General features: G+C 32.2%; 1 protein-coding gene across 1 annotated transcript; it reads left to right on the forward strand.

The window, feature by feature from the left end:
* The first annotated feature begins 6,446 nt into the window (after positions 1-6,446).
* On the forward strand, positions 6,447-9,575 carry LOC108471148 (beta-hexosaminidase 2). Its single transcript, XM_017772740.2, has 2 exons — positions 6,447-7,691; positions 8,385-9,575. Exons 1-2 carry the CDS (start codon positions 6,872-6,874, stop codon positions 9,332-9,334), a joined length of 1,770 nt encoding a protein of 589 aa, XP_017628229.1. The 5' UTR covers positions 6,447-6,871; the 3' UTR covers positions 9,335-9,575.
* Positions 9,576-27,614: the final 18,039 nt, after the last annotated feature.

Below are 27,614 nucleotides of genomic sequence, written 5' to 3' on the forward strand. Positions count from 1 at the left end.
AAGAGGGTCCCCTTGCTGTAGCCCTTGTTCTGGTCTAAAACAGTCTCCTTAGCTCCATTTATAAGAATTGAGTAAGAGACCGTTGAGATGCACTTCAAAATAAAAGATACCCAAGATTGTGCAAAACCCATTCGCTCTATCATAACCTTAAGGAATTCCCATTCAACCCTATCATCGGTTCTACTCATGTCTAATTTGAGGGTCATATGTCATTTTCTTCCTACTTTTTTATTTTTTAGAGTGTGCATGATCTCATAAGCCATTAGCACGTTATCAGTAATAAATAGACCTGAGACAAAGGCACTCTGTGCTTTATCAATACACCCATCTAAAACATTTTGAAATCTATTGGCTACCACCTTTGCTATTTTTTATAAAGGATATCGCAAAGACTGATTAGTCTAAAATTTTTCATATCTGTAGGTTGTGAGGTTTTGGGGATCAACACTATATTGGTGACATTAATGCTATCAATTTCCTTTCCCTGATTTAAAATTTCTAGACAAAAAGAAGTTACCTCACTGCTAACAATATCCCAGCATTTTTGAAAGAAAATTGCAGGGAATCCATCATCACCAGGAGCCTTTGTAGGGCCCATTAACTTCAGCGCCGTCCATAATTCTTCGGTAGTGTAGTTTTCCATGAGCTGTGCATTATTTCCTTCATCAATACTTCTTTCCACTCATTCTAAAATCAGTTCAGGATCATTAATGCCTCTTGACATAAACAGGTCCTGAAAATAATTCTTTGCAATCGTTGCCATCCTTCCTTTTTCATTCACGTATTCCCCAATATTATTCTGTAAGCTGTTGTTGACATTAGCTTTATTTCACTGAGTGGCCCACCTATAAAAAATATTGTGTTTCTATCTCCCGATTTTAGCCAGTTTGCACGTGCTCTTTGTTCCCAATAGGTTTCATCTTTATCAATTTCCAAATTAAGATGTATTTTTGTATTAATAATTTCAGCTAGGTTCTCATTGTTTCTATCCTCCAATAATCTGTTCAGTTTCCTTTGTAGATTCTGCTTGATCCCCTTTCTATCTTTCTTTATTTGTAGTGCCCATTGACTAATTCTTAGCTTTAGACCATCCAGCTTATCCAATAGCGTCCCTGATGAACTTTCCCAAAAATCCATAACCATCTTCTCGAATGTGCTTTCAAGTAACCACCATGCTTCAAAACAAAACATAGTCCTTTGCAATTTCTTCTTTTCCTTTTCAGTAGACAAAAGAAGAGGATAATGACCAAATTGTGAATAAGAAACATGTTGAATTCGTGCATGTGGAAAAGCTAAGAATTAAGCTTCATTCACGATCCCTCTGTCGAGCCTTTCCTATATATTTATTTCAGCTAAATTACCCCTTTCCCATGTGTACCATAAACCAGAGAAGCCTACATCCATTAATTGGTACTCTTCAAGAACATTGTGAAAGGCTTCCATTCTCTTTTCCTCTTTTGGAGCCCCTCCTCTCTTTTCAAATGCATAAAGAATTTCATTAAAATCCCCACAGACGATCCAGGGATGAGATCTGATCCTTCTTAATCTTTTTAACAAGTTCCAAGTGTTGCACCTTTCATTCAAAAAGGGGTTGCCATAGAAGCCTGTAAAATTCCATTCTACGCCATCCTACTTTTCTTTAATCAGGCTATCAGTGTGAGTTTTTGAGCTGCTAATTATTGTTACCTTTATGTCCTATTTCCATGCCAATGATAAGTCACCTTTCGAACCTTCTGCTTGCACATCGAAACCATACATATACCCATATCTCCTTCTAATCTTTTTCATTCTCGTAGCATTCACTTTTGTCTCCATAATGAAGACCAATTGGGGATTGTATTGCTTCAGTAAAAATCAAAATTGTTTAATTGCTCGAGGACTCCCCAATCCTCAAACATTCCAGCTTATTATTTTCATTGGCTCCAGTAGGCTTGCCTATTGGCAGCTGCCGATCCAACAAATGGAGGTACTATCATTTGATCTCCTATTTCCTCTAGGATAGAAGAATTATTCTCATTAAAATTCATTCTAAGCTTTTTGTGGGTTTTAGCATCATCGTTCAAGTTTCCACGTATTTCCACCTCAGATGTAGAGCTTTTCCTCTTGTAACTAGTAGATTCCATTTGAACATGTTCAATTTGCCCTATTCTTCCTTTGCCCGTCCATCTCGATTTTTTGTGGTTTCCTAGGAAGTCCATCTCAGCTGTATTGACATTTATACCATTATTTACTATATCCTCTCCGCCTATAAATTCTGTAAAACTAGAGGTAGTATTAGTGCCTCTAGCTTCTACTCCTTGTTTCGTATTTATCGCCTTTACCTCTTCACAAATATTCTCAGTGGTTAATTCTGCATGTATCTTATTCCCCAGCTTCACCTTTGCACTTGTGTCATAAACTTCTTTTAATATATCCAGAGAAGAAGTCCTTTCGTCGTCCTCCCCTGTATATATACATTGCTCCGTGGATTTCTTCTCTATCGTGCCCAGTTGTAAACTCTCTCTTCTCATTAATTTTGACTCGGCTTTCAGTGCTATTGAGTAGGGTAGATCTCCGTCTCCTAAAAATTTCCCCTGTTTAATCGTATCAGTACAGTCTTTTACTATATGGCTCATTATTCCATAGCCAAAACAAAAATTTGGTAGGGATTTGTATTTAAAAGAAAGCCAGACTCTTCTTGTAGCCCCTACAACAATAAAAATACCTCTTCGAAAGGGTTTTCTAACATCCAATAGAATTTGTATTCTGCATATTTCTCCCTTTATATCCGAATGTAAAATACCTCCAAAAGCTGATCCTATCGCATGCATCAGGTCCTTTGGATCACGTTCTGGAGGACACGGGATGATTCTTTACCAAAAAGGAGAAAAGATCAATTTTAACTTACTTCTTTCTATCGCCTCTGTCAACCTCTCAAAAATAATTAACTTTCTTCTAAATAACCAAGGTCTGCCATTCATGGTCATCTCCAAATCATCTTCATCGTCAAATGAGATCTGGAACAGATTCTGACCTACCGTATAAATTTCAAAATTTCTTTTTGTTTTCCATATACTTTTAATTTGCGCACGAAACCCATCAGGATTATATGTCTTTCGTGTCCACACCGAGCACAATAGAGAAGATTTGCCCCTTGGTGTGACCAATGAACTCTTAACTGTCAATTGAACTAGTTCGTCTGCAAGAATAGAAATCTCCTCACTTGCCATAACGGCCAAAGGTCATCGCCCCACTCCACCCCAACCACAGCGGCACCTGTTTATTTGGAGAACTAAGAGAGAGCACTCTTGACCTAATTTAAAACAGTTTTAATGATAACTTTTTATTAGAAATGTGTAATTTAAATTATTTATTTTATATAAAAATATAAGTACTTTTTATTGAATATAACTAAAATTATTTATATTAAAAAATTTAAATCCTCGCAAACTAGGATAAATAATCTGGGTTTTTGTTAATGAACTCAAATAATCCAGATACATGGAAGTAATTTGGTTAAAATATGTCATAAGTTCTCTACTCTTTGTAAATTTGAAATTTAGTCTATTTATTTTTGTATAGAGACCCTTGTATTAAGAGTCGATTGCATATTTGCCCTCACCTCAAAAATGGGTAAATAAGTCCCTATATATTAGATCAAAAAGCGAATTAATTATTTCTGTTAAAAATTTCATTCATCTCTACTGTTAAAAACTTCAATTATCTCTATTGTTAAAAACTGGTGTGGCTAACAAAATAATCAGATAGTGACACATCGCATGCCGCACATATCTCATGCTGATATATAGAGACGAGTTTTTTAACAACAAAAATGGATTATTTTTTTAACAAAATGATCAATTTGCTCTTTGATCTAATGTATAAGGATTAATTTGCTCATTTTTATGTAGATGGGGCAAAATGCAACCTGGCTCCTAGTGTAAGGGACCTCCATGGTGTTTTTACTATCCATCTACTTTTCAAATTTTAAAATATAAATCCAACTGTTAATACTGTTTAAATTTTTTGTTAAATTCAGATTCATGATAATGTTATTTTTTACTTATATGAGTATTTTTTCATTTCAAAATATTACAACCATAAATTTAGCAAACAAAATTTAATAATATTAATAATTGAAATTAAAATTTAAAATTTAAAATTTAAAAAGCTATGGCATATTTTAAGGATATAATTTCATCGTTGAAAACCAAGCAGGAATCTGCAGTTCTACCATATACAGGTATTACAGCCAAAACAAGCGACGAAAGCATAGGAAAACACTAATGCACAAAGATTCAGCACCCAACTTTGGCATCGGATGAATCCATAAGTTTGTTTTGTAACATTGGACTGACAGTTCATTATTGTATGAGCCTTTTAATTTACTTGTTTTAGTGGATCTTCATTTTCCAGGAAGGTTAACCTAAATTATACCATAGATGGAAGGTCAAATTCTTAGAAGGCCCTTGTACTATGTTTTTCTTGGCAAATTTAGTTTCTCCATTATAATATTATCACTTGTGTCCTTTGCTTTTTCAAGTGTCTTGCAATCAAAATTTTCCCTTAATTCCATCAAATTACAATATATATATATATATATATATATATATATATATATATATATATTAGCCCTCTATTTGATTTGTTACCTCTTTTAATTCTTGAATTTGTACTGTCTGTCAAATTATCTAAAAATAGATAGAAAAATAAATATTTGTTAACTTTGTTGATGTGACATGCACATGAATTGCCATGTACGTTAGCAATTAAATTTTTTCAAAATAGTATAAAAATTATAAAATGTTTTAAAAATTAATTAATTATTAATACGACATACACGTGGATGCCACATTAACAAAGTTAATAAACATTAACTTTTATATCTATTTTGGAGTGATTTGACAAATAGTGTAAATTTAAGAGTTAAAAGAGATAAAAAATTAAATGAAGAACTAAAATAATTTTTTTATAAAGTTAGAAGGCCAAATAAGTTATTATATCAAAAGAGTTGTAAATTTTTAAATATATTATTTGATGAAATGATTAGAAAATAGTTGACCTCATATAATTGCAGACAATTGGCAAAGGTAGAAACAAATAAGGAGAGCAAGTGCAGTTGCTGTCTATGTCCACTGGGGGAATCAAGAAGACACTGCAGGACATGCGAAGACGTTAAGTTTGGTGTGTTTAAAAATGATAAGATTTTGGAAGTTAAGATCATAATTTCCTGCTCATTTATAAAAGAAAATAGCAGAGCCGGCCATGGGATTCCAATAATCATTGACAAATGGCAAAACCGGCTTCTATTTGGTGACTTTAGCCATGGAAAAAACCTACTCCACATTGTACCTTTTAAGGTAAATTAATACTACTTTGAAAGCTAAGGAAGTAATTGAATGTTAGGAATTAAAAGCAATAATCACTTAGTATCGATTTCATTTTGAAAAATTCATATTCGGAATGTGAAAAGTATTGTAAAATTAAAATATTTCTTTTAGAGAAATTAAAAATAAGTTAAATTAGATAATATTTAATATAAATATACATAAAAATATATATTTTAAGGGTGAGTATTTAGTACCCTAATAATATATATATATATTTTCTACAAATAAACTTAAAAATTTGTTATGTGTCTCTTTCTTTTAACATATATAAGCACGTCATTCTATCCCGACAATGCACCAAATAATTTTTTCATATTTTAAATATAATAATAAATGATATTTAAAGAATTTAATACAACAATACATAAAATATAAATTAATCCAAATTTTAAATCTATTTTAAATATTTAATACAAATAAGGTATTTTGATAATTTATACTTTATAGGCAAAAATCAAAAATATCAAAACTCCGAACTTTTAGGTTTGGAGTGAAAAAAATATTTTTTAACGCATTTTTAACCTTAAACGTCAAGTGGGATTATTTTTGGGTTGGGTGAAAAAACATTGTTTCACCCCCAAAAGCAATTCCGAATGCTTTTAGAGCAATTAAGTGAAGACAGTTAAGGGGCTCATGTATTGTCGTTTTAGAAGAATATTAGACCAAAAAATAAATGGTAAATTATATCAAAGGTTTCTAAATTATTAATAAATTTACGTTTTGATCACTTAACTTTTAAAATATTATAAAATAATCATTGAATTATAGTCATTCAATTATTTCAAAGTTTTATTTAATTTATTAGGCTATTAAATTTTTTTAACAAATAAAGTTCAGCTACCAAGCTCTAAGTGAGGATTTGAAGATTGGTAAGGTGAATCAATACCCATTGACAAGTAGAATATGCATTAGATATAAGTCAATTTAACAGTTAATGTTAAAGATCAAAGAAAAAACTATTTAAATTTTAATTCATAGATTCGTGATGTTTAAAGTTGTTTCATTAAAAAAAAATTGAACTATAAAGAGGAGGTGAAGGAGAGCTTTTAATTGGTCATACAATAACTATTTTAACAACCGAATAAATTCAATGAAAACTTTCAAATAGTTTAGTGATCATTTTATAATTTTTAGAAATGATATTGTTTACCTGTATTCAGAACAAATTTGAGGTACTACAAATGGGTTTTCGTTGATTTCAAAATTAGTATGCTGGCTGAGAAAATTACCTTTAACGATGAGTTTGCTTGATAATGACTACAGTTTGGTTTACAAAAATGTCTCTTCTGCACATTTTTTCCTTCTTTTTTTTTCCCTATAACACAGAGACAATAGAAAACTGAAGTCTTTGGCATAGACAAGTCAAATAAAAAATTCCAAACGGAAAGGAAACAGAGTAACAGTGCTATAAAGAAGAGTGATTTGCACAGCATACCAGTGCATTGAACGGTCCTTTAACTCTCAACCACAAAACCTTAAAGGGGGGAAAAGAACCAATTGAAATGAGAATTTGTGGAGGAAAAAGGTCAATGTTCCAAGTTTCTGTTCCTCCCATCTCATTACTTGCCACCATAATCTGCCTAACATTACCTTTTCTACCACCAACCTTATCCCTACAATCTGCAGTGAATGTTTGGCCTAAACCAAGGCTGGTTTCATGGCCAAAACCACTTGCCAGATCCCTTTCTACAAACTTCACCATCAATTCTCCTTACCATCAAAACCTCCAACCGGCGATCAGCCGTTACCTCCGCCTCAGCCGGACCGAGCACCACCATCCCCTTATCACCCCTTCCGTAAACGTTTCCACCTCATCCCCTCCTCTGCAAACTCTTTCCATCGATATATCAGATCTCGCAGCATCCCTTCAACATGGGGTCAATGAGACCTACTCCCTCTCCATTTCTGAAGTAGGTGAAACAGCCTATTTGACAGCCGAAACCGCATGGGGTGCGATGAGGGGTTTAGAGACGTTTTCGCAGTTGGTATGGGGCAATCCATCGGTTGTCCCCGTTGGCTTGTATATCTGGGATGCTCCCTTGTTTGCACACAGGGGAGTCATGTTGGATACATCAAGGAATTATTATGGGGTTGAGGACATATTAAGGACTATTGAAGCAATGAGTGCTAACAAGCTTAATGTATTCCATTGGCATGTCACTGATTCGCATTCATTTCCTCTGATGGTGCCTTCGGAGCCTGAGCTTGCAGCCAAGGGAGCTTATGGACCTGACATGATATATTCTCCCTCAGATGTGGCTAAGATTGTTCAGTTTGGGTTGGAACATGGGGTCAGAGTCCTACCGGAAATCGATTCACCAGGTAAGCTTTTTATAAGTAAATTTCTGGAATTTCCCCACCATTCATGATAGTCATTATTGCAGCTCTTGACATATATATCAAGAGGGTCCTTTGATATGTTGTCATCAATTATTAATGATATGCATCATTTATTGACTGTATAGTTTTGAAATTTACACAATTTACTTAATAAAAGTATCATAAAAACCTTTGTATTAAATGTCAGATTATATTTTACTCATCTAATAAGAAAATAAATAAATTAGCTTATATATATGTCACTATATGATTACTTTGTCAATTATATTAATTTTTAATTATAAAAATAAATAAAAATGTTGACAAAAAAAACTTGATCTAATGTATTTTTTGAGTAGAGTGGCCTATATTTTTACCCCCATTGGCTTTATCCCACTATATCTACCGCATTCAATTGTAACCGTTCGTGGTCCCTCACTAGAAAACATGCACATGGACATGACCCACCATACTTTACACATGTCGCTAAGAGACAAACCAATACGGGAAAGCTTTATTTAAGAAACCATGATTCCTTTCCATATCAAGTGTGTTAAAACATTCCAATGTTGGTTTTATCTAAACATTATTTTAAGATTGGTTAAAGTCTAATGTTAAGAAACAGAGCACCCTTTTCTTTTTCCCCTACACTAAAATCAAGTGCGCATAAAAAAGCTTTTTACTTTGCAATTGCAGGGCATACAGGTTCATGGGCAGAAGCCTATCCGGATATAGTTGCATGTGCAAACATGTTCTGGTTGCCAGCCGGAAGTGATTGGGGTGATAGGCTTGCATCTGAGCCAGGAACTGGCCACTTAAACCCCTTGAACCCCAAAACCTACCAAGTTCTCAAGAACGTAATCCGTGATGTATCTATCTTATTCCCTGAAACATTCTACCATGGTGGAGCTGATGAGATAGTTCCTGGATGTTGGAAAGCTGATCCAACCATTCAATCTTTCATTGCCAATGGTGGAACCCTCAGCCAGCTCCTGGAAACCTTTGTTAACTCTACTTTGCCTTACATTCTTTCCCTCAATCGTACCGTGGTCTATTGGGAGGATGTTTTATTAGATGGTATTGTGAAAGTAGACTCCTCATTTCTTCCAAAGGAGCATACCATTTTGCAAACATGGAACAATGGTACAAACAACACCAAAAGGATCGTTGAAGCCGGATACCGGGCGATCGTATCATCTTCAGAATTCTATTATTTGGACTGTGGCCATGGAGATTTTCTAGGGAATGATAGCCAATATGATCAGCAAGCAGGGGGCGAATCTTTAAATGGGGGGTCTTGGTGTGGACCATTTAAAACATGGCAAACTATTTATGACTATGACATAACTTATGGTTTGAGTGAAGATGAAGCCAAATTGGTGCTTGGTGGAGAGGTGGCATTGTGGTCGGAACAAGCTGATCCTACAGTTTTGGATGCAAGGATTTGGCCAAGAACTTCAGCAATGGCCGAGACATTGTGGTCGGGGAACCGCGATGAGTCTGGGAAAAAAAGGTCTGCCGAGGCAACCAATAGGTTGAACGAGTGGAGGAATAGGATGGTAAGTAGAGGGGTCAAGGCTGAACCAATTCAACCACTGTGGTGCGTTAGGAATCCAGGGATGTGCAACGCAGTCGAGTCATCCTGATTTACCCATGTGATATATGTTTAATTATCTTAAAATAGAATTTATACAGAAGTGAAAACAGAAAATGGTTATCTACCTCACTAGGTTTACAATGAGAACGCTTTCATCTCTCATCTTGTAAGGATATTTCAATTGATTAGTAAAAGAAATGTCTTATATTTTGCATATGTGCTTAATTAGGGGCGTGAATTTATGTTAAGTGGACAAAATAAATTTAAAATTTTTTAAAGGCAAAAGTAAAGTTTTTTAAAATTAGATTGGTGATTGAATTGATCAAAATATTAGTTCTTTAAGTTAATTACTCGATTGATTTAATTAAATAAATTATAAAAATAAAAAGAATATTAGAAATCCAGATGAATCATTTTTTGTTCACTCAGTATTAGTTCTTGCATCAATCGGTTCAATACTCTTCTCCAAATTAGCATTCTAATTTTCTATCTGATCAACTAATCTGGTTCAATTCAAACAACAATGACTAAAAATAAAAAATTTATATTTAATTATAATTTTTTTTTAAAATACTGTTTAACTATATGAACCAAGTTGGTGAAGATGATTTTTAAATTTATCCTTAATTATACCTTATAGTTCGATTCTTTATGTTTTCTATTTTCAAGTCTCATAATTATACCTTCTTCATAATCTAACATGGATATGAAAGTACTTCTAAAATATTGAGCATACTAGTGTTAATCACGTATAGGGGCGAATTTAAGGGACCCTGAAAAATGAAACATTGCCTCATATTAATAATAAATTTATAAGTTAGTATATGATAAATTTTAATTTTAATTTTAAAATCTTTAAAAATGATGAAATTATATATTAATATATGATAAATTATACTTTAAACTCTCGAAATATTATAATTTAAAAAGTTTTAGATTCATGATACATATTAATTAATCATTTTAATGCAGATAGTATTAGCAATTAGTCCTCACTTTAAAAGTGAGCAATTTAGTTTTAATACATTTAATTTGGAAGTAAATAGGTAAAATTAGAATCGATTATAAGATTGAATTTTTATAAATAAGGATTTGTGGGTTTCATAGTTACATGAAAAAGAGTTTGCAATTTAATATTGAAATAAACTGCCTGTTTTAATTAGTAGATGCAATTCATCTTATAACGTGAAGTTTATTTGAGGTTTGAAAATTTGTTTACCCAATTCGATTTAACAATTTATGTTTATAAGATAAACTTTGGTAATTGACCACAATGACTATATAGTTTTTATGCACTCACACTCAACCCAAACCCTCCTACATAAAGCTAATAATTAGACATAAAGATATCTACAATAAGATCTCACAAAAGATACAAAGAAAGTCTATTAGATAGATAGATCACAAAATACTTACTCAATTCCACGCGAATGGAGAAATCAACTCGTTCTTTATTTAAGTGTAGCATTGATAAATAATTTGGTAAATCTCTATAAAATCCTACATAATTTTATTATAATTTTTTTTCAAATAAACTCTTGAAATATCTTTTCATTAAATTCAAATTCAAAGATAATAACAAAAGAAAATAGATAATATCTCACTCTTAAATTTAGATAATTATTCTAGTTTTCTCTTGTAAAAAACTCCTATTTTATTGCATAAAAACATGATAAACTTCACTCAATAAATCTCCTACACAAGTCAAAAATACTCGACACCCATAATATGAAATTTGTTTAAGCTAAGACGCAAAAAGAAGACAAAAAGCAACATGCTTTGTGTGTTCAAAGTATGACAAAAAATGCTTAACAAATATTTGTCATGTTTTTAAAATTTGTTTGATGTTTTCCTACGTCACTTAATATGAGGCAATGTTTTGTTTACTTCATTTGGTTGAAATATAATATTTTAGTATTTAGTTAATGAACTCTAAAATTATTTAGAAACATATTTACTAATTTGTTCTTATTATAATTTTTTAGCAAGTTCTTTAATATTTTGTAATTTCTATTTTCATAAAATTATGATAACATAAGATACTCTTGTTTTTATTACAGTTTATATAATAATAAGTAAATATATGATGTTGAAATAAATTTATAAATCAAAATTATAAGAACTTGATTGCATCACTACTCATAATTTATAAATCATAATCATAATAATTAATACTAAATTATAACATGCCTATAATGTTGGTGAAAAAACTACCTAACAAAATTAATTAAAATTAATATAAAAACTAAATGTGGCTTTAGTTCAAATGATAAAGTAAAGATAGCTAAAACTATGATGTATATAGTTCACATCTTATGATTACTATTTATATGTATGGATTTGTTTAGATTTATCAAAATATAATAACAAAACATAAAATCCCTCATAATAATATATATATATTTTTATAAAAATAAAGGGTATTTAGTATTTTCTTAATTGAGTTGAGATTCGATTGATCGATGACACAATTCATTTGAGTGATCACTAGAAAGGTAACAAACATTTATTTTATGTAAATTCTTAAAAACAAACACATCATGAAACTTGAACCCAATGCATCAATCTTTAATATCTTAATTTAACTATATTAACCAAAGCCTCGGTTTTTCAAGGATAAATCTCAAAATTATACAAGAATTTTGATTTAATGTGTACTTGTATACTTGAGGCTTTAATTTTGATTTAATCATACACATTTAAATAAGTAAATACATTAGTTTATTTTATATTGGATCAATATAATTATTTATGTATGCAAGATATAAATATAAGATGATGTTATATCAATACCGTGTTAATAATTTATAAGAATTGAATCAAATCAAAATTTCATGTATAAAATTGCACAAAATCAAAATTTATGTATACAATTGCACTTTAAATCATAATTCATGTATAGTTTTGAGATTTATCCCTTTTTATTATCAATTTTATAAATATATTTGTTATATAAAGTTTTTTCACTCGCATATTGGGTGTGCCATAATTTTGCTATTATTTAAACTACTGATTGAGTTAGTGTTAGAATCTCAGTTAGGAAATGACTAAAATCATTATTTTAATATGAGGATATTATTTCTTAATCTTTTAATATATATAAAATGGAAGGGTATAACTCTTTTCGGTATTTTAGATAAATGACCCAAAAAATAAAAATTATGAAAATGACCTTAATACTAGATTATTTAGAAAAATAACTTAGTTTCCACTGTAAAAATGGATTCCTCCACCTCCCACGGTGGCACCACCCAAAAAGCAATCTAATCATTGTGTTATCATTACAAAAATGATAGGAAATAAAAAAATAATAATTTTTTTGGTGCCACCACATTATTTGGAGGCACTAAAATGAATAAAAAATTATTTTTTTTGTGCCGCCTTCTTTCATGGAGGCACCTAAATTGAATTAATTTTTTTTTTTTGGTAATTCATTGGTGCCACCACTTTAAATGATATTTCTAGAATAGTTTAAACTTATTTTCCCCTACTGCCTACTATAAAGGTGGCGACACCACCAAACTATAAAGGTGGCAACACCACCAACTATATATACTCTAGCCTCAACTTAGTACACATAGGGGTCTTAATTTTTTTTTTTTTGTTATGTTGAAAGAAAAAAATGTGTTATGTTGAAGAAATGAGAGATATTTATTATTATGGTGTTCTTTGGCGAAAAAATTATTTCGTCATGACCGTTATATATAAACAACACGAAAAATATGTCATTTTTATGGTAGTAGTTAAGTAGTTAAGAGTTTTTGTATGGTTATGCGGTTAATAGTCTATCCTCTATCGAAATACCTCATTTAACCACATATGAAGTGGCGGCACCAATAAATTAATTACAAAAAAAAAAATAATTCAATTTGGGTGCCTCTATGAAAGAAAGCGGCACCAAAAAACAATTTTTTTTCATTTTGATGCCTCCAAATAATGTGGCGGCACCAAAAAATAATTGTTTATTTTATTTTAGTTCCTTCAAATAATGTGGCGGCACTATAAATATTAAAAAATATATTTTGTTTTTTTTTTTCGTTTAACTTTGGAAATATAGTTGAAAATACAACATTTTATACGGGTGCCACCTTGAGAAGTGACGGCACAAAAACAATTAATTTTTTCTTCCTATCAATTTTGTAACGATGACACAATGATTTTGGGGTGATGCCGCCGTGGGAGGTGGAGGAACCCACTTTAACTATAGAAACTAAGTTATTTTTCTAAATAATCTAGTATTAGGGTCATTTTCATAAAAAAAATTTTGGATCATTTATCTAAAATACCCACTTTTTTCCTTTGAACATGAGTAGAAAAAGAAGCATCATTTTGGGTTTCAGATATTTGATTAAATATAATACAATGATTGATGTATATTTGAAGAGAAATCCTATAAATTATTAAATCTTTCCTCTAAAATTTTATTTATATTTCTATGCCTTTGAGCTTTTTATTTGTATGCATGCACCACGATGTATGTATTGATAAATAATCAAAAATATGAATGCAAAGAATTTTGAGTTGAGAAACAATCTGCTAATATTTATTATTGACTACCATTACCACCCAATCTTCTCAATTATTTTTGTTTTCCTATTTCCTTTGAAGATGGTGTATTTGCATGGCTTTGAAACAATTAAATTTGTACTAACCAAAATTGTTTAATCAAATGTGCCAGAGATAAATAATGCAATCAAAAGTCCTCAAATGATTTTTCATTTTGTTTTGTTTATGTATCTAAACCAAACTATACCAATTCTATTCAATCTCAAGTTGAATTTTGTTTTCCACCATTGCCAAGCATCAAAAAAAGCTGCTTTGTACCATCAATGCAAGTATTACCAGGAACGTCATTAACCATTACTTATAACTGTTGGACAAAATATGTTAGCGAATAAAATATTTAAATATAAATAAACACATATTTATATATAAAATAAAATATAATATAAATAGAATAATTTATATTTAAATTGTCAAATACTTAAACCAATAAAAATTGTAACAAAAAGTTGAAATCGAAAGGAAGAATAGAGATTTACTAAACATTGAGGCCTGTTAAACACAATTTCCTTAAGACAGATTTGGCTGCTCCTACAATACTTCGAGAAACGTTGGCCGAATATCTCCTAAGATACAACAACACAATGATCAAAGCAGTAGTGCCGCTGCAACAATCAATAAACGAACGTTGCCTTTTTCTATCACTAGTACTTTGGAAAATATAGAGAAGAAAAGAAGAATTTTGATAACAAAATAAATCCGATGTGAGAGAGTATGAGTGTGGAAAAATTCTCCAGAGTTCTTAGCCTTTTATAGGCATTTTTGTATGGTGAAATTTTGGAAATATCCAAAAAACTTGCCATTAAGGAGCCAACAAATCAATTTGATTAAAAATTAAATCAAATTGATTGGAATCAAATAAAATAAGATAAACGTCCTTATATAAATAGATTATGTCTGCTAAGAAAATATAATTTTGTTTTGGGCTAAAATATCCACAGGCCCATTTTGAGCCCGACCGATTCGAACATTTCGCGTCGCCCACGTTATGATAGTGCACCCCAACTCTGTTGGGTTTGGATCTGCACTCCCCCTGTGCACGAAGTAAGGTTCCAAGCTTAGCCATTGAATCATCCTTCAAAAGGGTTTCTATATATAAACACATCTTACACTTGGTATTTAACCAATGTGAGATCTAAGCTTTTCTTTTCCTTAACAAATATTTTCAAGTAGCTTACTTTGACCATCAATTTCTCATTCATCACTCAACCATTCAAAGCATATGATATACTATTGTAAAGGTATCATGGAGTAGAATATGAAACCATAATTTCATGATTCAACTCTCCATTTTTACCTATTGAGAATATGCTTCAAAGCTCCCATAAAATGCAATTTTTCCAACAATCCCCTACATGAATGAAAATTGATAGTTTTATCGGAAAATATTGACTCAATGTGGTGATAGAATCTACGATCGATAGTTGCATAGGAGAGGTAGGCATCCACCCTTGAACCTTCCCTTGTGAAATTATATTTACTTTACTAGCTGATCGATAGATGTGATGTCCTTGAACTGTTTTGCCTTTTGTGTAAACAATGATATACCTTACACAACTTGTAACAACCTATTTTTCAGTGGTGTCGGAAACAGTGGTTTCAAGGCAACAAATCTGATGAGTAAGTTCGTAAATATTACTTATGAATATTTATGAGTCAAACCACAAATCCGATGAGCAAGTTCATAAATATAATTTATGAATATTTATGAGTCAATTATGGTTTTTAAAAAGGTTTTGATATGATAATTTATGCTATTCGAATGATTAATTAAGTTCAAATGGTAAGACCCTAAGGTCAAGTGATTTTAGAAAATGAGGTATCGGGACCTCATTTCTATAAACCGAGCTAAAAATATTTTTATAAATATTTACAGAGTGTTATTAAGGTTTTATTAAAGTTTCATTAAGAATTTTAATGTTTAGATAGTTAATTAATTAAAAGGACTAAATCGTAAAAGATGTAAAATTTGATCACTATTTGATTTGAGTGATTAAATGGCTTAATAAATAAAGGTAAATGAACTTAAATGGTAATTAACCCATTTAAGGAGTTAGTGGACTAATATGGGCATGGATTTGGTGTTTTATTTAGTTATTAACTAAAGTTAAAATGGTAATTTGATACGTTAAATTAAATTAAAAACAAAACAATTAGGGTATCATCTTTTTCCTTAGTGTTTTCCGAAATTGGAGAAATAAGGAAGCCATGGATTATAGCTTAAGAATTTGGTCAAAGTAATCTTTTGCATGTAAGCTAAATTTGAGTTTATTTCTAATAATTTTTATGTTTTTTAGATCGTTGCAACTAGGTCCAGCTAGCCCGTACCTTCATTTTGGAAACTGTTAAAGATTTTGAATGTTTCCATTGATGAATATTTGTAATTTTAGATGTTAATTTATGAATTTGAAGTATTATTTGTTGTTTATAAGTATTTTATTAAGTGATTTTTGATGAATTTGCTTATTATGGACTAAATTGTTGAAATAGTAATAGTTCAAGGACTTGATGTGAAATTGTTGCAAAAATGGGCTGAAATGGATGCTATTAATATTTGGTTGGCATGGCTTTGTAATAAAAATGGTTAATTTGCATGTTTTAGGCTTAGGGACTAAATTGAATAAAAGTAAAATATTAGGGACAATTTTGTAAAATGTCAAAATGACTAAATTGCATAAAATAATTTTTTTACTATATAATTAATAAATTGAATGGAATTATTAATTTAGATCAAGATTGAGTGGAAAATAGAGGAGAATGAAAATTACCAAAAAGCACCTATACTTTGACATTTTTGCAATTTAGTCAGGTAAGTTCGTACAGATTAGAATTTAACATCTATAAGAATTTTTGAGTAGATTAACATGGTACAACTTATATATATGTTTAATTGTAGATAATGAATGGATTTTTGTGATAGATTATTGATTTTTATTCTCGATTTTTAATTGAATGCGGGATAGAGTACAATCGTGATTTGGTGTGTTACGGGGGATTGGAGTGGAGATGGTTTTGGAGGGATATATATATTACCCGAGTAAATCGAGGTTTAGCATTTGTTGTGAACTCTATTGTTGTACTCTCTGTTTGGTGTGTTTCGATTGGACTAACTCTTATAAGCATTGGTGTGTTTAGAGGGATTGGCTCGTGTGAGCATATGGTGTGTTTGGTTGGACTGACGATGTACTCTTATCTGTAAGTCGTTCGTCGGATTAAAAATCTTGGTAAGGTAACTTGTTGATTAACTTTGATGAATTCTCTATATATTTGATTTTGAATTGAACTTTTTAATCTATCGATTGAGATGGTGGATGGTAAGAACACATATGGTTGATTTTTATTTATACTTTGTACTATGCAAATGAAATGAGTAAGAAAAGGAAAGGAATGATAAATATTCAAATGACTTATATCATGAAAACTATGAAAAAGGAATGAAAAGAAAATGTTAAATGAAGGCATGTCTATGTTCATGAAATTGATGATTTTAGGTGAGGTATTTAATGTTTAATGACTTATCTTATGTTAATTCAAGTTAATTATGAATTGATGCACTAACACGTGTTGTTGATGATGCTTAGGCTTGTGGCAAGCTATTGGTTGGATTGTATTATGTTTACTTTTAAAGTTATGCATTGAAATGGGAAATGTCCAAATGAAAATATGCTTATGGTCATGAAAGGGTGGTAAGGATTAAAGTACGTAATTTCTTATGAAATGGTTTATCATGTAGTTGATTCCAAAAGAGCTATGTTTAAATGCACTAGCTTGTGGCCATGGTTGATGTTATGCTTATATATTGTGTGTTATGCATATGAAACGGGTGAAGAAAGGTAATGAAATGGTAAGTTCATAGTTGAAATGTAATATGATAAAAAGGGAATGATGTATTTATATGTAAGAAATTTACGTATGCTATGGATGAATATACCTAGTTCATGAACAAATATACTAATTAGTGAATTGATGTTGTTATTTAAGGTAAAGTAAGTAAACGCAATGGAAAGTAAGTAAATGCTATGAAAAGTAAGTAAATAGAAGGGTTCAAAGTTTTATAAAATCCTATTATGTTAGGAATGAAAAATATATGTGATATTGATGAACTTACTCATTTAGGAGTTGATGGTTATAAAGTTTGATAAACTTTGTAAGATTTGTATAGATTTATATTTACCCCATAAAGTTCATTATTAAAACAAAATGTTATGTTTAAAGTTTATACGACCTTACTAAGCATTCATTGCTTACGTAGTTATTTTTCCTTTACTTTACAAATTACCGGAAGCTCGTCAGAGATCTATCACACTATCCAGTGATTATATTGGTAGATTTTGATGTCTTAATCAAGGTTATAATGGCATGTATAGGTGGACTTGTGGTTTATGTTTAGTTGATGTTTATGGCATGTAATGTTGCTTTGGATTCGTGGTACTTATAGTATTTTAATGTTTTATTGGTAGTTGTTAATATGGTTAAATTGATGCATGTTTGGAATGATCATATTTGGTATGTTTATAATGTGGCCAAGATGGATTATGATTTGAAGTAGTTATGGATTATTGGTAATGATATAAATGTAATCAAATATGGTAAGTTTGGTATAGAAATAGGTTAGGTGTGATTGGTTGATGAATGGATAAGTATGCATATGTTTTGATAGGCTTGATGAATTATGATTGAGGTGCCTTTTGGCATATTTGTTGTATGGACATTTGGTATAAAGATTTGGTCATTTTATTCATGATTTGGGTATTTTTAAAGCCTTGTGTATATGTGCAAGTGGCTAGTAGGTTCATGTTTTAAAGGGAAAAAGAAATGACTTGATTTTGATCATTTTCTTATCTACACGGCCTGAGACACGGGTGTGTGTCTCAGTCGTGTGTGACACATGGCCATGTGTCCCCTGTAGATTTTGAAGAATACATTTCAAAAGTTACACAGCCTAGTACATGGGCGTGTGAGGCCATTTCGAGTGTTACATTGCTTGGCACATGGGCGTGTGGCTTAACCGTGTGACCCAAGTTAGTGAGTTACACGGGCACGGTCGTGTGTCCCTATTTCGAATGTTACACGGCCTAAGACATGGGTGTGTGTCTCAACCGTGTGAGTGACACGGCCTGGCCATACTACCGTGTGACCCTACAATGTGAATTTTTTTATATTTTTCCATTAATTTCTGAATGTTTCCGATTTAGTCCCAAATTGTTTTTAAAGTGTTTCTAATGCCTCGATGGCCCAAATAAGGGACAATATGCATGTGTTTGAATGAACTATGATATGATTAATGAAATGTTTGGAAATGAATGTTTTTATGTTACTTTTTTTTTGGTAATGCTTCGTAACCCTATTTCGACGATGGATACTTGTTAAGGATGTTACACAACTACCTAACTGGCAAGGTTTTAGTTCTCATGGGCATGTTAATATAGCCGTGAACATCTCCTAGTTCTGTAAGAGTTTGAGAACTATGCCCCACTAGTCTCTTCGAACCGGCCCCACTTCACTCTCATATAGGTGACTTATGTTGTTCAGTTCACCGAAACACAGAATGGTCATTAAAAGCATTGCTTAATCTATCCCATTTTTAGTCGTTGTTTACATAATAGGAACGAACTGGGGATAAGAACCCCCACAATAACCTCACAAGGTCTACACAATTAGGTTGTCCCTTTGAGCCTAGATCTTGGGATCTCAAGTCAACTAGGTAAGGTTTTCCTTCACATAGCACCTTTTATTTTCATGGGTTTTAGTCTCATTCCTTTCAATGTTTTATCAACATGATCTCGTTTTAAGCCTTTAGTTAGCAGATCCGCTATAAAACCCCTTACCCGTATCCGACGTCGGAACAGAGTACGAGGCATTGTTGGACTTAAACACTAGCAAACATATAAAACTGAGACGTAAATTTCCATCCGAATTTAAAAATTTTCACACATATTCATATCATCCCTAAACCGAGCCTACGAGGCCCAAAACATACATTAGAAGTGGTTTGAGACTAAACTGAGAACTTTAGAAAAATTTATAACACTTATAAAATTTTTGATAAAATAGGGGTCACACGACCGTGTAGCTTTGCGACACGCCCGTGTGGGCAGGCCGTGTGGTCACACATGCCCATGTCCCTAACCCATGTAACTCTCTATTTGTCATCCAACGGCAAAAATGAAGTCACACAGCTAAGGCACACGCCCATGTGCTTAGGTCGTGTGGTCGAATTAAATTTCATAATTTTTCATAAAATAGGTGTAGACTTCACACGGCCAGGGCACACACCTGTGTTCAAGGCCGTGCCGTCCACACGGCTGAGACACATGCCCGTGTATTTGCCCGTGTGCTCAATACTGAGCATTTTGTTTTGGAAAAATTAAGGTGCAGGGGACACACGGCCTGAACACGCGCCCATAGGGCAAGCCGTGTGTCACACATGGCCTAAACACATGCCCGTGTGTCTACCCGTGTGGACAAAAACAAGGTTATTTACCAAGCCATTTTTGTCATCCTACCATGCACAAACCTATACAACAAATCACAATACCATTCCAAGCATATACAATCAACCATATCAGCCACAACCAAGGCATTCACACATCATTCACAAGCTATTATCCATCACATACAACATCACATACTAATTAACTTAAACCATGCAATACTCACATCCATGAAAAGAATCATCATATGCATATATACTTAAACCAATATTAGGCAAGTTCAATGGCCATTTACAAAATGAATTATCAATTAACATAATCCAACACATTTGGCCAAACTAATTATGACACATAACAAAAAGACTAAGTCTCTATACATGCCATAACTCAAAATGTTGAATTCATAAATACCCAAAGTAATAAGTTAATAGTGTGAATCGATCTCCGATAGTCATCGATCCCCGAGCTAGCTTGGTGACACTATAAAACAAGGGAAAAGAAAAGGGAGTAAGCTATAAAGCATAGTAAGTTCCCATGCAAATATTAAGCAATGTAACCACACATATAACATACAAATAATTATGATGAACTTGGCATGGTTAGATTAAGATCTTCTAATCTTTACTTACTCATTCATAACCTTACCGAGGGATTCATCATATATAGAGCTCATTACATATGAGTTTTACGTACGTACCTGTACACATTCATAGCATAGACATAATCTTTCATAACTTTGACATTCTTGTTGAACTGCCTGGTGAACCACTTGGAATACTAAGGATACTCGAGAATCTCACACACAAGGTACCATACCAATGCCATATCCCGGATATGGTCTTACATGGGATCTCATATCGATGCAAATATCTCAGCTATAGTCTTACACGAAAACTCATATCGATGTCATATCCCAGATATGGTCTTACATGAGAACTCAAATAACCCTAATGTCATGACATTTGTATCCTATCTATTCCTAAGATTCAACCAGGATTTCTTGCTTGTCAAACTTTATCGATTATGCTCAAGGAGTAAATCACAATTCATAAAATATTTAAGCAATTAAAGCATAAATATAACAATGAATTATTTACATAAGAACTTACCTCGGTACAAAAATAATAGAATTGAACCTATTCGTTAAATACTTTGTTTTTCCCCTAATCTAAGTCCGAACCTCGTTTATCTTGATCTAAACTAGCAAATTTAACTTATTTATTAATCACATTACTCAATTCATTCCAAAAATCATCTTATGGAAAAATTACATTTTTGCCCTTAAATTTTGACATATTTAAATTTTAGTCCCTAGGCTCGTAAAATGAAATCTATTCAATTTCATCAAGACCAAAGCTTAGCCGAACCTTATACATGCCTATAGCAGCCTACATTTTTCATTTAATTACACTTTTACTACTTATTTTTATAACTTTTACAAAGAGGTCATTTTCGACATTTTTACCAAAAATCACTTAACAAAAGTCGTTTATCTAACATTAAGCTTGCATAATCTACCATTAAACATCAAAATACACAAATTTCTAATAGGGTTCAAACCCTAGACCTCAATCATCTCTCAAATTAATGGTAGAAATAGATAGATCGAGTGATAACGACTTCAAAAATGTAAAGAACATTAAAAACTGGGCAAGAACGGACTCACAGTCGAGCTTAGAAAGTGGAAAAACCCTAGCTATGGCTCCCTCTTGCAAATTTCGGCCAAGGGTGGAAGATGGAAAAAAATTGGCTTTTAATTTGATTTTTAATTCATTTTAATTACTAAATGACCAAAATGCCCTAACTTAAAACATGCAATTCGGGCTGTTACCTCTGCAATGTTATCTTTTGATTTTACAAAATCAATAGAGATAACTCTATTTGAGATAAGTTGTTTAACGGTATTGTGTCGACGACGCGTATGTCTCGACTAATCATTATACGTTACGTTAGCAAGACACCCCCACACTTTCAAGTGGTTGTAGGATGATTTTCTACCTTTCTATAACTCATATGTTGTATTGTCCCTTTTCTTTTGAAACACCTTATTTACAAGGTAATTAACTCATAGAAACACTTTCCCCCACATTTCATGTGATAACCAATAGCTTTTTAGCAGTGCGTTTATCTTTTCCTTTAAAGTTCAATTTTTCTACTCGGCTACTCTATTTGAGGAAAGTATGGTGGTGTTACTTCATGAATAATGTTGTGTTATGTATGATATTCAAATGATTCAACATATCCACCACTACAATCACTTAATCTTTTTATTAAGTTGGTTTTTCAACTTCTTACTTATAGAGAATAAAGTTATCTATAGCTTTGTCTTTGCTCTTAAGCAAAGATACGTAGCAATAAAGGTAATAAAAATATTTACTCCTTCCTCTCTTTTGAACAAGCTTTACAAGTATTGCTATGTATTAGACCAAGTGGTTTTTTGACCTTATTAATTGTAACACCCCTAACCCGTATCTGTCGCCGGATTAGAGCTAAAAGGTATTACCGAACATATCGAAACATTTCGTGACCACTTCACAATCATAAATTATACATCATCATATCATAGTCAAATATCATCATAAAGTCCCTTATTTAGGTCAACGAGACTTTAAACAAGTATTAGGAAGCGGTCAAGACTAAACCAAACACATACAAAAGTTTTCGGACACTTAGAAAATTTTTGCATTCAAAGGTCACACGCCCGTGTGAGCAGGTCGTGTGAAAACAGGGCATACATACTGACTTGTACCACACGACCAGAGACACGCCCGTTTGTCTTGTCCATGGTCGAAACTGACTTGGGTCACACGACTGAACACATGCCTTTGTGTCTAGCCCGTGTACCCTTCGAAATGGCCACACACGCCCATGTACTAAGGCTGTGTACCTTACACGGCCACCAGACACGCCCGTGTGTCTAGGTCATGTCAAAACTGTAGGGTATACTGACTTCATTCGAAAGGGTACCCCAAGGGACACACGACTGTGTAACATGACCGTATGTCGCACACAGCTGAGACACACGCCTTTGTCTCTACCCGTGTGGACAAAAATAGGCCCTTTGTAAAGCCATTTTGCCACCCTGTTATCATAAGCATTTAAGACCACATTTCATAACTCAATATGCAATCAAAACATTACCAAATCAAACATCATTCATGCTTCAATATCATTTATCAATTCCATAATATCATCAACCAATTTCATGTTCACTTTTTAAACCAAAACATATCAAAATCACATGCCAATTTTATTCACTCATACATGATCAACATCTCAAATTACCATATCAATCTCATACCAAGATTATACCAAATCCATAACTAAATCATTACTCAACTAAAACATGTAACTAAGACGAAATACATACATACCATAAAACATACTTCTCAAAATGAGCTTATACCATGCTCGAATATACACAAACATTAACATCATTAACAAGCCATTTTAGCATGGCTATATATATATACAAATCAAAATGAACCATATAGAACCTAGCCTATACATGCCACATAACCAAAAACTCAAAGCTTTTATTTACTGAAGCGATGATTGAATAGTGTGATGAGTCTCCTACGATTTCCAACCCGAGCAAGTCTCCGAAACTCTAAAAACATGAGAAAAATACACAGAATAAGCTTTGAAAGCTTAGTAAGCCTTGAAAGCTTAGTAAGCCTTAAAAGCTTAGTAAGCCATAAGCAAATAAATCATTTCAATGATATTTATAGTTCAATAACACTAAACCGAATTTAGCAAATCTCAATTACATATACATTCATTGCACTTGTAAATTCATATAACCACATTAAGTAACTCCACTTATCTTAGTTATCACTGAGCATATAACCATGCTTTCAAATTCGAATAACAACAGTTAGCTTAATCACATAAATCAAGCTCACACATATTAATTGCATCGCCAACCAAACCATGGCCATTTATTACAAATCATACATCAAAATCATGTTTCATGTTTCATAATTCTCATGTCCGAAACATAGGACCACAATTTCATATAATGACCGTATATAATACATCATTCATATCATTCGTTATCATATATCCATATGTCTCATATAGCTCATGTGTTCATAATTCATTTACATATAACATATGTCCATAAATGTGCATATGCTTACCTTTCACTTTCAGACATTGTATACATTTCCAAACGTACCTGAATCGGATAGTCATTCACATATTTATTCATTTCTCGAAATGCTCGTTGAATCGTTTAGAATCAATAAGGATACGCGAGTAGCTTGAAAAACTCATACAATGCCAACGTCCCAGACGTGGTCTTACATGTAATCAAATATCAATGCCATTGTCCTAGACAGGGTCTTACACGAAATCAAATATGATGCCGATGTCCCAGACATGGTCTTATACGTAAATCATAAGTCGATGCTAACGTCCCAGACGTGGTCTTACACGAAATCACATATCGGATCCTATGTCATGACATAGGTATCCTAACTATTCCTATGGTTCGTACGGGGCTTTTCAGACATTTTCGCATTACCGGAACTTTCTTAATTTCACCTATTCGAACAATCCATGATCGGAACAGATTCTCCAAAGCTCGATTCAATTCGGCATCACATATATATATATATATATTTCTTTACAACTCAATTCAGCACATATAATGAACATACATTTCAATTTAACAACATTTATTTACTTATGAACTTACCTCGTACTAACACAAACGAACTGGAACGTATATTCCATAATTTTCGACTTTCCTCAATCCAAATATGATTTCTTCATTTATTAATCTAATTCAATACAAATTCAACTTATTTAATTATATGCTCAATCAAATTAATCCAAAAACACATAAATAGGCTAATTACACTTTTGCCCTTGACATTTCACATTTTTCGCAATTTAGTCCCTATTTCACAAAACACAAAATATTCAAAATTTGACCACACCCATGCTTGGCCGAATTTTACTAAGGTCCCTAGCAGCCCATTTCTTTCATTTATTTCACATTTTGACCTCTCAATTTACAAAATTTACAATTTAACCCTTTTTATGCAATTTCAGTAAAAATCACTTTACAAAACATGATAATTTATCAATAATTACTCATTTTTCCATCATCAACATTCAAAAGCTCAAGCATTCATCAATGGCATTTTTCAAAATCATCGACACTTTTAAAAATTGAAGCATGGGCTAGCTAATACTCAAAGCAATGATCACAAAAACATAAAAATCATCGAAAACGAAACAAAAACGGACCTTCAATTGAGCTTCAATATGGCCGAACCCTAAAGCTTCAAAATGGTTTCTTTTTATCTACTATACTTGGCCAAAAAGATGAATATCCATTGTAACACCCCTTAACCCTATTCAGTAGTCAGAACAGGATTACGGAGTATTATCGGTCACTACAGCTCGATTACGATTAATAAAGAAATAAAATACAATCAGTTAATAAATAATATCTTAATGTTCATTTAATGGTCCCTCAAGACTTAAAATGTATGCTAGAACCAAACCGGGACTCAATCGGAAGCTTATAAAATTTTTCGTAAAATTTTAAAATTTCCTTTAATGAACAGTATGACACGTCCGCGTGGTTTAGATGACACACCCGTGTGTTTCCATAACACACCCGTGTGGGCACACCGTGTGGCTCACACGGCCTGGACACACCCGTGTCCTCTACCTGTGGAGCTCTTTGACTTTTGCCTATGAACAAATTAATTTTACAAGGCCAAGACACACGCCCGTGTGCTTAGCCCATGTGGCAAAACCTGGACATTCTATTTTAACATTTTTAGGTGCAGGGGATACATGTCCTAACAACATGCCCGTGTACAAGCCGTGTGTCTCACACGGTCTGGTCATATGCTCGTGTGCCAGGCCGTGTGGACTCAATAATGAGCCTTTCACACTTTACTAGTCAGCCCTACAAATTTCAATCCACAACCAATACAAATACCAAAGCTAAACCAATCCAAACACATTTTATATACTATCCAATTTTAGCAATAAAACATACATCCAATGTACCCTCAATGGTACCACAATTTAAATCAATTAAACATTATCATACTAACCTAATTAATTTTCTTAGGTTTAATCACCAAAATTTACATGTTTCATACATAATTCAACATCTTTATATCTTTCACTACCATTTACAAACATTAACTTAATGACCTAGGTACATGCCATTATCAACAATTAACATGTGTTACCTTATTGAGTTCAAGATTGGCCTGGGATGCTGATTCAACATTCTACCTTTAACTTAACCTGCGCACGGAAACAAACCGTGCACTGAGTATGAACTCAGTGGTATTTTTATAATCCGAACATTTAAAACATAATATACACTTATTATCCTATAATAATCATAAATATTCATTTATTCATTTCATAGATAATTTCTTTACAACTCATTCAAATTTCATCATCTAATAACTTGATTAGCTTTTCCATTTAATTCACAACAATAATATTCTCTATTCATATGTCTTGCTTGTGTTTCTGTTCACTATTCAATATCAGTAAACATATTTCAGTTACAATTAATTTATCAGTTTCTTTCAGTAACATTTAGTCATTCGGTAATAACTAGTTTTCCAGTAACGATTATTTGTTCAGTAGCGATCCTTTACTCAGTAGCAATCAATTATTCGATGACAATCAGTATTTTTCAATAACAGTCATTTAATCATTATTATTCAGTATCAATCATTCATTTATTCAGTAACAGTCAAATAATCGGCAGCAGTAAATTTTTCAATACCTTTATTTGCCCCAATTAACATGACTCGGACTTGGACGGATACACGAATCCAACCCACACATCGGGAATAGTATAAGTGTTTCTTAGGACGAAGTAATACACCGTGATAATGATAATAATAGTAATAAGAATCAGTACGTAATACCTCTTCAAACGAATCAAATACCTCACGATGTTGACACATATAGTGTCTTATCGACACACAGTCGAAATATCCCTGAACACTTCCAATCCTATGGCATGCCAACTATATCCGACTAGCCCGATACAGTTAATAGGGTATTCAGTGAACTTTCAAATTTTCAATTTCATTTGTAATTTAGTTTCAATTCAATTTAATACATTTTTCCATATCAATCCACATACAATTTAATTGTGATGCAATATACATTTTGATTCATTTCAATAATCATAAAACACAATAATGCTTACCTTAATTACTTACCATAACATTCAATCAAAATATAATAATTAATAATTAAATTTCACTTTTCAATGCATCATCCTACACATTAAATAATAAATTCAACAATTAAATATTAAGTTCGGATTAT

Source organism: Gossypium arboreum, chromosome 11 (assembly GCF_025698485.1).
Source record: "Gossypium arboreum isolate Shixiya-1 chromosome 11, ASM2569848v2, whole genome shotgun sequence".
In the NCBI taxonomy this organism is placed as follows: Eukaryota; Viridiplantae; Streptophyta; class Magnoliopsida; order Malvales; family Malvaceae; genus Gossypium; species Gossypium arboreum.

Excerpts from the sequence above, each read along its gene's own strand:
- LOC108471148 (XM_017772740.2), top strand. The coding sequence starts at position 6,872 with ATGAGAATTTGTGGAGGAAAAAGGTCAATGTTCCAAGTTTCTGTTCCT. Across the intron at positions 7,692-8,384 it reads ACCGGAAATCGATTCACCAG|GGCATACAGGTTCATGGGCA; the intron begins GTAAGCTTTTTA and ends TTGCAATTGCAG.